Source organism: Petaurus breviceps, unplaced genomic scaffold (genome assembly GCF_028583685.1).
Source record: "Petaurus breviceps papuanus isolate PSGF00001 unplaced genomic scaffold, PetGlider_PUasm1.0 37, whole genome shotgun sequence".
Classification (NCBI taxonomy): Eukaryota; Metazoa; Chordata; class Mammalia; order Diprotodontia; family Petauridae; genus Petaurus; species Petaurus breviceps.
In genome coordinates this window covers 78,248,691-78,260,857 of record NW_027186296.1, presented here as the reverse complement: position 1 = coordinate 78,260,857, position 12,167 = coordinate 78,248,691, and the positions used below count along the sequence as shown (strand labels likewise).

General features: G+C 36.7%; 1 protein-coding gene across 1 annotated transcript in view; it reads right to left on the bottom strand.

Moving 5' to 3' along the window:
- The window catches only part of CNNM2 (cyclin and CBS domain divalent metal cation transport mediator 2), a 185,111-nt gene that overhangs the window by 34,305 nt on the left and 138,639 nt on the right, over positions 1 to 12,167 (bottom strand). The window contains exons 3-4 of the mRNA XM_069098874.1: positions 4,142 to 4,279; positions 2,065 to 2,234 (exon numbers count right to left, since the gene is read on the bottom strand). Coding sequence (XP_068954975.1) covers positions 2,065 to 2,234; positions 4,142 to 4,279 — 308 coding nt within the window. The remainder of the gene's footprint in view (positions 1 to 2,064; positions 2,235 to 4,141; positions 4,280 to 12,167) is intronic.

Genomic DNA, 12,167 nt, shown 5'->3' with positions numbered 1-12,167 from the left:
ATCCATTCTCCCAAAGTCTGCTCAAGCCCCTGCTGGTTGGGGCTGCCCTGGGACTAAACTGTGGGCTCATACGGGGCTGGGCTTGGCTCCCAGCGTGCTGCGATGGAGCCTTCCTGTAGGTCTGCCGGGCTTCCTTCAGCAGGAGATTTGTTTCTCTCTTTCACTTTGTGGGTTTTGTAGCTCTAACATTTGTTTAGAGTAATATTTTATAGCTATTTGAGGTGGTTATAGGGGGAGCTCACGGAGTTTTTCTGCTTCTATGCTGCCATCTTGGCTCCACCCTCTCCCCCCCAAAATATTTTTTAAATTTACAGAAAGGAACAGAAGGAAGCACAAACAAGATAATTTTGAAAGTAATGTGTAGAATTATGATATACTTTTTATTAAAAGCAAGTTGTATGGCATGCAGGTTCACAGTTTCATACACAATTCTCTTTCTGCATCCTAATGCATATACAGAAAAGGTCCTTTTTTGATTTTTAAGTTAGAATAAAAAATAAAATTTAATTAAAAAAATAAAAAGTAAAATGACAAATCCAGACTACCCCCTCAAAAAAATGAATAAAACAATGTCAATATGGACTATGCTCAGGACACAGATACAGTTTGATATATTAAATTAGGCAATAAAACAGCACTGATGAAAATGAAATCCTAATTATATGGACAGGAGAGAAAAGCAATGAACAGCTACACCATTTACAATTACTACAGAGATTCCCAAAGCTAAAGGCCTTTTAAAAAATAGTAAATGGCTTTCACCATCATTCATATTTTCTCTCTCTTTTACAGTGGCACCCATTACCCTACCTGAAAAATTAATGTTTGCTTTGTAAGTAAACATAACAGAATTCTCAAAGGTTGTCAGAGTTTGAAACTTCTCTATCTCCAAATGAAAAAAACATTTAGTCTTCAAGGGTGAACCAGACCTGTGGCTAGAGTAGCTATCAAATTACTGGCTGAAGAGACCAGTCCAACTGAAGCATCATAGAAAAGCTTTATGAAAATCACAGGTAACGCTTTAATGCATAGCATTTTTAGGATAGTTCATTCCTTGCTTGTTCAGAGGATCACACATGGGTGGAATTCTTTCTAATTTTCCTAACCAGAAGAAAAAGCTCATCTAAGAGTTACTTTCAAAGAAACCATCTCTACTTATGAAAGATGATTCTGGTCGCTGAATTTAATGCCCATTCCTCACTCTACTTTCTCCATCTCTGTTCTAGAAAGCAACACACCATGGCCAGAAATCAGAAAACTGCATTCAGACAATGAAGCTGCACAGAAACCCTTGGAAAATCTTTGAAATGTTGCAGAAATAGTCCAAATCAATTGGGTAAACAAGGCGATTACAAAGGGTAATTTATCCAAAACATTCACTCAAGAGCTACTCTGGGCTCAGTGTCTCTTCTCCCACCAGGTCGCTCTGTACACTAGAACACCATCTCATCAAACATGGGCCCAGGTGGATCCACTTTCCCCCTACTAGAGCAGGTCATGTCACATGAGACTACCATAATCTCACTGTATCTTCAAAGTGAAGGGTTGGTCAGTATCTAGGAATCACCAAGGAAAAATCTGAAATAGCAAATGAATGGTAGAGATAAGAAAAAAGGGGAAAGGATCTCTTTGGAACCCAGGAAAACCAAATTCCTAGTATTTGGGCAAAAGTTACTAAGAAATGCATACCAATTAACCTTTCTGTCATTCTGCCAAACTATGGGTTTGGATCAGTTGAGGTCACCTCCTGAAACTCTTCAACAAGTTCAACCACACTAAATATTCTCTATTTGACTCAGTACTTTCTATACTTACTAAGAGTTTTCCAGTCAAAGATGTAAAAGTGATAACTGACATTGCTTTTTACTAGGGCTATGTGCAGACGGGAACACAGAAATGAAAACAGGGGCACCACTTAGAGCTTCCCATAGCTAAGATCTTATGAAGCAGGACGTGGGAACCTTGGGTCTTGTCCATCTAGGGTAAAATTGTTTAAAAAGCCTGATCAGATGGAAGGAAAGAAGAGTGCCAAAAGAGAAATTACTATTAAATAATTCTTCTGACCTGCAGAATGAGAACGAAGTAGTCTACAGGTTTGTTTCGCTGGTAGAGGTAGTATTCTGGGGCTTTCTTGTTCTTCTCATCGTATTTCAGCTCCTGGATGACATTGGGATGCTTTAGCAGCCTTAGAAGGATCTTCTCTGACATCTGGGACGGGCTAAATGCTTCTACTTCTACAGATATAAACACAACTTGATATTACATTTTGAATAGATGGAAAGAAATAGTATAAATTAACACTAAAGTGAGTAAAAAGAGATCATGGATGCCAAATGAAGCATTAATATATTAATGAAACTTCTGCTTGTTGATCCACTAGGGACTCCATCACCTAGGTCCTAGGAGAATCAGAAAAAACTGAATTCTCTTTTGTTTCTTTTTCACTCCTTTTTAATCACCCTGATTCATTCAGGGTGATTTTATAATTTTCACTTTCACAAAGAGCACCTGACTTCCCAGTTAGAGAAAAAGATGAACAACCATTAACAGACTCCCTGAGCCCTAGCATGCCTTTCTTGAACCGTAACACAGCTCATCTGACAATGACCCAGAAGAGCAAAGGTCAAGTCCAAGGGCAAGAGGTACCTAAAAATATAGGATTAGTCTCTGTTTCTCTCTGTGTGTCTCTCTGCTTCCACTTCCCTTTCTCCCTCACCTGTCCCCTCTTTCCCTGTCCTCTCCTTCTCTTCTCTCTTCCACTCTCTTCTTTCTCCTCTTTTTTTCCTCTTCTCTCTCCCCTTTTCCTTCCTTCCCACATCTCTTCACCTTTCTCTCTCCCTCACTCTCTCACACATCCACATAAGCACAAGATGCTGTCAGAATCTCATTTTCACAATTCTTCCTTCTTTGAATGACATTACTAGAAATAAAAGTAAGTGTAAAGGTTCAGATGTTCACAAAGAAGAGGACATAATCACAGTCAAATATGCATTCAACTTATGATTTTTTAAAATCACAGTTGTTATTTTACACTTGAGGAAAATGTAGTTTCATTATAAATGTCAAGAATACCAATTACTAACTTCTCAAGGCTGCATCTGCCCAGGCCTAAAGAACAACCTAAAAGCCAGATAATGAACAACTTTATTTGCTTTAGTTTTGAATAATGGTTCCTAGATGGCAGAGAACAATAGTATCAGAATTTCAAAACTGAAGAACAATAATGAATTAATCTTGATGTTTGTTCTTTTCTTAAACCAAAAGAATATGTGTGGAAATTTCAAACACAAAAATTGTGAATCCCATTTTTCTTCTTTTCAAAATATTTTTCCAGCACACTGTGTGCTACTGACAGGGGCGGCGTAGATGTAGTCTTCGAAGGAGTCGCTGGGCAGTTCCAGATTTCCTCCCAATCCTCTTGCTAGATAGACAAAGCTCACCCTTCCCCTAAGGGGCCACTGAGGGAGCATGGGAACGGTCTTTTGGGCGTATTCAACCTTGACCTCTGCATCAGTCAGTGCCGGCTATATTGGTGATTGGGTAGCATGACTAATGGAAATAGATTCAATTTACCAATTTATTTTGAAGAGGCTATCAAGAAATCCATGTAAAAGACTTGATATTCTTGTTTTCATTAAAATTAGTCGAGTCAAAGATTTTATTTTGAAAATCTATCTGCTTTACAAATTGGTAAGGTTGTCTGTGTTACCTTACCACTGGCATCCACAGCTCTTTCCAGGCAAGCTGAATAAAGGTGAGTCGGTCAACTTCCTAAATCAAATGGACCCGGATGTTGTCCAGGTCTCATGACTTGGTTCCCTACTCCACAAAAGCAGGCTCTACCGTGGGGTTTATTTGCGAGCAGTTAACCTGATGAACTGTACATGCAGGGTGGCAGCACTAACGTTCATCCTTACCTTTCAGACCAATTTAAAGTTACTGGTCCACCCCTGGTAAATGTCTCAGAGGGTTCATGCCGACACTGAACACAGGAGAGGAGAGAGTTTAAAAAGAAAAACAAAACAAAACAAAACACAAAAGTGGCATTATTTGTCACCCCATTTCCCAGTGCCCCCCACAGCCCACCCTGTCCTGGCTGGTGAGAAACAAGTGATTCCAAACCATGATAAGCAGCACTTGCCTGTTGCTAGGAAACGGTGCATTGCCAGGAGCAGCTGTGGTGATATTTTAACCTTCATCTCACTGTCTGTCTGCTTGAAGGCAGAGAAATCTTGCTTCCTTTCCCGATGGGCCACTTTCTTTTTAGTCCTATTATCAGCTGGGGGAGGGAAAGGAAAAAAAGAAAAGAAAAAAAAAAGGAAGTTTGTTCCATGAGATCAGGGATCTCTATGAAAGAAAATGTCAGTAGCAGTTAGAAAGGTTACACCTATCTCTATAGGAGTGCCTGTGTACACACACACACACACACACACACACACACACACACACACTCTCTCTCTCTCTCTCTCTCTCTCTGTCTCTCTCTCTCTAAGGAGGGAGAGGGAAGAAGAAAGAGAAGCACTGCACAGACACAAGTATGGAGTAATGAAAATAAATCCCTAGAATGCTGCCTACTGGCAAGCACCTAGTTCATGAGAGTCTTTGGAAAATGCATTTTTAAAATTCACAAATAAGGTAGCAAAGGACAGCTTTTCCTAAAAGAGTTGTACAAATGGTGTATGATACAGAAGCAGGGGATCATACTGGTTTTCTGCATGATCTTTTCCCTCTACACACTCTTCCTCGGTGATTTCATCTATTCCCATGGGTTTAAGTAGGATCTATATGTAGATGACTTCCAATTCTACAAATATAGTCCTCATTTTCTCCAAAACCATAATCCTTCATCATCAGCTAACAGCTGGACCTCTTTTACGTGCTTTATTGGCACCTCAATCTCAACACGCCTGAAAAAGAACTCATTGTATCTTCCTTGAAACCAGCCTAAATTTCTCATTTTGAATCAATCTCTCAGTTGAGAGCAGCACCATCCTCCCTGACACCAGCAGTCATAGACAGAACTCATTATCTTTCTTCCTAAACTGTCTCCCCATCCCCTTTCCCAACTTCTCTATTTCCATCATGGGCAGGTACCACATGATCCATTCAGACTCTGGGGGGGGGGGGGGTCATCCTAGAGTCATTCACTTCTAACTCTTCCTGTTTCCTCACCGTCTTGATACAATCATTTGCTAAATCTCATCAGGCCTACCTACACACCATCTCAGACCTACCCTCTTCTTTCCTTTTTATGCACACAACACCCTAGTTAAAGCATTTAACACCTTTGGTCTGGATTATTGTTTACAGTCTTTCTTCTCCTCAACCCACTCTCCACATAGTTGCCAATATAACCTTTACAAGATAGGTCTAAAATCTTTACTGGTGCCTCTTGCTGACTCTAGGATAAAATATAAACCCTTCAGCCTGGCCCTTCATCTCCTTCACAACTCCCTGAATTTGTGTAACCTATAGTTCGCCTAAACCAGATCAATAGCTCCTCCCCAATCTCAATACTCCATTATCCATCTCCTGCCTCCACCCATTTGTACAAGTTCTCTTCCATGTTTGTAATTAACTCTCTTGTCATCTCCACCTCTCAAAATGCTTCTGTTGCATCCAATCTCAGCTCAGACACCATCTCCTCCGTGAAGCCTTGGTCCCACCCCACTCCCCATTCGTTAGTGGTCGCCTTCCTTAATTTTCTTTGTACTCTCCTTATTTGTACATTTTCCTCAGTAGAAGGGAAGCTCCTTGAGAACGAAGGATATATTGTTTTTATATTTGCATCTCCAAGGTCAAGTACAGTGCTCTGAATATAGCTTACTGTGCTAAATTAAATTTAACTTAAATTCTCTGATACGATTCTTTGAGTTACACTTCATATTAGTTACATCAGTCAATCAACATTTACTAAGTCTCCAGTATCTGTAATGTAGAAAGGCAGTGTAATGGAATGAAAAGAATAGTGCACATGGATTTATGAAACCCGACTTTAGAATTTAAACCCTTGTTGACTCTGTTGCATGACCATGAACAGTTTCATTGAAGCTCTCTAAGCCTCAGTTTCTTCATTTGTAAACTGGGAAAAACCCTGCAGAGCTGTCAAGAAATTGTACTGTAAACCTCAAACATATATAGTATATGAACTTGAATTATAAATACGAATTATGATGATTGCTACTATATGCTTTAGTGGATACGCCAAAAGAGGTAGAGGACAATTCCTGCTTTCAAGGTACATTTATTGCTGAGAAAATGGAAACATATTCTTAAAATCAAAATGAACAATATCACAAAGCAATATTTCAATAAGTTCAAATTAGCTAATAAATTCACTAAACACTAAGTGAGGGATGTGCAAGAATGAAGAGCATCATATAGGGTTAGTTCTAGAGCGATATCTAGGAAAAAAATAAATTTGTCATTTGTTTTAAATACACAGTGTACATACATATGTATGTGTATATATATACATGTATGTACACACATCATGAAGTCACATATAAAGAATATGTTTAAGAATGAAAATTGTTATTATTAAAATATAAGTCAATTTTCAGAAAAAATTATTAGTGATAGAATATTAAGGACTAGATCTGTGATTTCATTGTTAGCTAGTAGGAATCTCCCTCTACCAATGAAGACTGGCAAGAATTTATTAACAGGACATGAATTTAGAATGGAGGATTCTAAGAAGCAGTATGGCATACTATACCAAAAAGAGTGAGGAAGACGTGGATTAGATTAGAATCCTTCCTTAGACACTTACTATACAGCCCTGGGAAACTTTAATTTAATTGTTCTCTGCCTCAGTTTCCTCATCTATAAAACAGGGATTATAATGATACTTAATTTCACAAGATTGTCATGAAAATCAAATGAAATAATATATGCAAAATACTTTGTAAATCTTAAGAGTGCTCTATAAATGTCAATTATTATTATTACTATTACTATTGTTATATGGTTATTTGAGGAGGCTGTTTTACCTCTCTGGGTCAATTTCTTTATTTAGGAATGAAGGGATTAGATTAGATGATGCCGAAGGTCCCTCCCTACTCAAGATCCCATGATCTTATACTAGCAGCTCAATAATAATTCATATATAATTTTGATATACTTTTATATCCAGATGAACACTCACTTAAATAACTCAGGGGCTGTTGCAATCTCCTTTAGGTCATAGCAGAAAGTTTCATAAATTGCTGTGACCAAAAACAAAAATAAAAGGCACTAAGCCAACTTTTTTGCCGATAGCTAGGCTGCTTCTCTGATGACAGATTGACGGTCACCAGACCTATATTCAAAGCCTGTCCAGCTTAGTAAGAATTGCCAGTACTTGAGCAGGCATCAAAGTAGGGCTTTAGTCATATTTATGGATAAACAATACAAGGGGACAAACTTAATTCTATCTTTTTGGGGGATCCATAGAGTTAACTGACTGTTAAACAGAGTTTATATTTCGGGGTTATAGGATAGAACTTGTCTGTTAGAAATCCAGCCAATTAGTCATCAACTATCATTTGTGGGACAACCATGTGCAAGACGTTTGGCTCTGCTGTAAGATATATGGAGATGGTTGAAATGTACTTTGGGGCCTTCGATATGCCCAGAGACGCAGGGAATATTATGATGTGACAAAGGTAATGATGTTCATGTCTGACAGACATGTCTTGGCAGGAAAAAACAGCCTTGAACAAGGTTGTATGGGTTACTCATTTTAGAGGCAGTGAGGTCAACTAAGGGATGCAGTTCTGATGTAGTACCCCAAAGATACAAGTCTCGAGGCCACACAAGATTAGCAGAAACAAAGTCGTTAGCTAGTGAGGGCCAAATTGATTTCTACTTATCATGCTTCTGCTGCAGAATATCAGTTTAATTCATTTAATTGTCAACTCCAAATTCTTTCCCTCCTATCTCCCCTGACCCATTAAGAAAGCAAGAAAGACAACACCCATTACAAACAAGTATAGGACAGTAAAAGAAATTTCTGCATTCTACTATATCCAAGAAAACAAAAATAAAAACATAAGCCTCAATCTAAAATGAGTCTCTGTCTGAAGGTGGGTAGTCTGCTTTTTCTTGAGTCCTCTAGAATTGTGGTAGGTCAGTGTGTTAATTAGAGTTCCTAAGTCTTTCAAAGTTGTTTATCTTTACAATATTGTTCTTATTGTATAAATTGTTCTAGTTCTATTCATTTTACTTTGCCTCAGTTCACGTAAGTCTTCCCAGGTTTCTCTGAAATAATTCTCTTCATTTCTTAGAACACAATAGTATTCCATCACACTCATACATCATATGAAACTTGTTCACCCATTTCCCAATTGATGAGCATCCCTTTATCTCCTCAGTTTCTAATTCTTTGCTACTAAATAAAAAGGTGCTATAAATACTTTTGTACATATGAGTCCTTTGTGGTATGGACTTAGTAGCATCATTGCTGGGCCAATAGCACAATTTAATAGCTTTTTGGGCATACTTTTAAAATGCTTTCCAGAATGGTTGGACTAGTTCACAGCTCTACCAATAGTGCATTAGTGTACCTGTTTGCCCACTACCCCTCCAGTATTTATCATTTTTTCTTTTTATGTTATCTTAGCCAATCTGAGTATTACAATGTGCATTACTCTAATTATTAGTAACTTAGAGCATTTTTCATATGGTTATTGATAGCATGTATTTCTTCTGCTGAAAACTACTGATATCATTTGATCATTTATTAATTGAGGAATAGCTTTTTTCTTGTAAATTTGATTGTTCCCTATGTATCTTAAAAGTGAGATCTTTATCAGAGAAGTGTGCTACAAAGATTTTTCCTAGTTTTCTTCTCTTCTAATTTTAGATGAATTTGGGGTTTTTTTGCATAAACTTTTAAATTATATGTAATGTAATCTGTCCATTTTAATGTCCTATGAACCTATCTCTTCTTTTGTCATGAATTCTTCTCCTACCCACATATCTGACAGGCATTTTCTTCTGTAGGCTGCTAAGTGGTACAGTGGATGGAGTGCCAGGCCAGTCATGTTCCTGTGTTCAAATCTGGCCTCAGACATTTATTAGATGTGCAACCCTGGACAAGTCTATTTTACCCTCTTTGTCTCAGTTTCCTCACCTATAAAATGAGCTGGAGAAGGAAATGGAAAAAACCACTCTAGTATCTGTGCCAAGAAAACCTGAAATGGGGTCATGAAGAGTCAAACACAAAACAACAACAAAAAAACAACAAACGACATTTTCTTTTATATTCCTCTAATTTGCTTATTATGTCATATTTTATGTCTAAATCATGTATCCCTTTGAAGCTTATCCTGATATATGACATGAGATGTTGGTCTATACCTAGTTTCTGAAAGACTACTTTCCAGTATTCCCAACAATGTGTCAAATAGTGAGTTCTTGCCCCAATAGCTGGCATCTTTAGCTTTAACACTAAGTTAATGTATTTATTTGCTTCTGTCATGTATAAGTGAAGAAAATGTTTCATACCTAATCTGTTCTACTGATTAACCCCAAACTGTTTTGATGATTATTGCTTTGCAATACAGTTTGAGATAATGGTACTGCTAGGTTCTCTTCCCATCCCACTTTTTTTTTGTTAATTCCCTTGATATTTTTCACCTTTTGTTCTTTCAGATGAACTGTATAATTTTTTTCTAGCTATATAAAGTAATCATTTGGTCCAGCACTGAATAAGTAAATTAATTTAGATATTATTGCCATTTTATTGGTTCAGCCAACTCACAAACAATAAATATTTCTCTAATTATGTGGATCTGAATTTGTATCAAGAGTTTGCAATTATCTATATAATTTTTGTATGTCTCAGCAGACTCCTAAGAAATTTATACAAATGCAAATATTATTTGTAATAATTTTAAATAGGATTTCTCTTTCTCTCTCTTCCTGCTAGATTTTGTTGATAATATGCAGAAATACTGATGATTTGGGTTGGTTTTACATCCTGCAACTTTGCTGAAGCTATTGTTTTAATTAAGTTTTTTAGCTAACTTTCTAGAGTACCATCATATAAACTGCCAAAAGTAATCATTTGGTTTCCTCTTTGCCTAAGCCTATTCCTTCATTGTTTTTCTTGTGTTACTGCTATAGCTAGCATTTCAAGCACAATATTGAATAGTTACTAATGGAAATAATGAACATCCCTGCTTTACCACTGCTCTCATTAGAAAGGACTCTAGTTCGTCCCATTACAAACAACACTAGCTCTTAGTTTTAGAGAGATACTACTTATCATATTAAGGAAATCTCCATTAATTCCTATGCTTACTTGTGTTTGGGTTTTTTTTTTTTCTTTTTCTTTTTAGAGGGTGGGAAGGCAGGGAAATTGGGGTTAAGTGATTTGTCCAAGGTCACACTGCTAGTAAGTGTTAAGTGTCTGGGGCTGGATTTGAACTCAGGTCCTCCTGACTCCAGGGCCAGTGCTCTATTCACTGTGCCACCTAGCCACCCCCTTTACTTGTGTTTTTAACAAGAATGTAGTATATATCTTCTCAAAAACTTTTCCTGTTTCTATTGATATAATCTGATTTCTGTTGTCTTTGTTATAAATATGATAAATTATGTTAATAGCTTTCCTAATATTGAACCAGTCCTGTATTCTTGATATAAAATCCAGAATGGCCACAGTATATAATCTTTGTTATATGTAGCTGTGGTCTCTTTGCTAATATTTTACTTAAAAATTTCCCATCAATATTCATTAAGGACAGTGCTGTATAGTTTCCTCTGTTCTGACTTTTTGGTTTTGGTATCAAGACCATATTTGTTTCAAAGAAGGAACTTGTTAGAACCCCTTTTTATTTTTTTCAAACAATGTATGTAGTATTAAAATAAGTTGTTCTTTTTCTTGGGGGGGGGAGGGCAGGGCAATTGGGGTTAAGTGACTCGCCCAAGTTCACACTGCTAGTAAGTGTTAAGTGTCTGAGGCTGGATTTAAACTCAGGTCCTCCTGACTCCAGGCCTGTTGCTCTATTCACTGAACCATCTAGTTGCCCCAGAACAATTTTGTTTTTTAGATGTTTAACAGAATTTGCTTTCAAATTCATCTAGTACTGGGTTGTTGTTTTTTTTTCCCTTGAGAGTTCATTTATGGTTTATTCAATTTCTTTTTCTAATAGAGTTATTTAAGTATTCCATTTCCTGTTCTGTTAATCTGGGCAATTTATATATTTGTAAATATTCATTCATTTCCATTTAGATAGTGAATTTTACTGGCACTTAATTGGACAAAACAGACCCTAATGATTTTCATTTACTTCTTCATCAGTTGTGAATATACCTTTTTTGATACTAGTAATTTGTTTTTCTTTTTAAAAGTTTTTAGCTAATGATATCTATTTTGTTGGGGCTTGTAAAATCACTTTTATTAATTCAATTTTTTTTGCCTTCAATTTTGTTACCCTTTCCTTTAATTTTCAGGATTTCTATTTTGGTGTTGAATTGAGGGGGTTTTCAATTGTTGATTTCCTAGTTTGTTTTAGTTGCATGTTCAATTTCTTGATATGCCCTTTTACTGATGAAAGTAATTAGAGATATCAATTTTCCCTTAATTACTGATTTGGCTGCCCTCCAAATATTTTGGCATACTGTCACACTATTGTCATTATTTTCAATGAAATTAATAATTATTTCTACGATTTGTTCTTTGGCTCATTCTTTATGATTAAGTTATACAGCTTCTAATTAATTTTAATCTTTTAAATTTACTGAAATATATAATTTCATTGCATTATGGTTGGCAAAAGATGCATTTAATATTTCTGCTTTTCTACATTTTTTGTGAGATTTTTCTAATCCTAACATGTAGGTCAATTTTTTTAAATGTGCCACGCACAGCTAGCAATATACTCCTTTCAATATTTTCCAAAGTTCTATAATATCTAACTTCTCTAGATTCTATTCAGATCCTTTATTTCTTTTTTTTTTTAGATTTATTTAGATCTGAAAGAGGTAATTGACGTCCCACAATACCGTGTTTCCCCGATAAGACCTATCCCGAAAATAAGCCCTCCCCTTACTGTGTAAGATTCCTCTAACATAAGCCCTCCCCCGAAAATAAGCCCTATTGAGATTGCTACTGTAGTAAAGGTGATCCCCTGCGCTACACACTACATTACGGTACCCTCTGTATGCACCTTCCGCCCCCC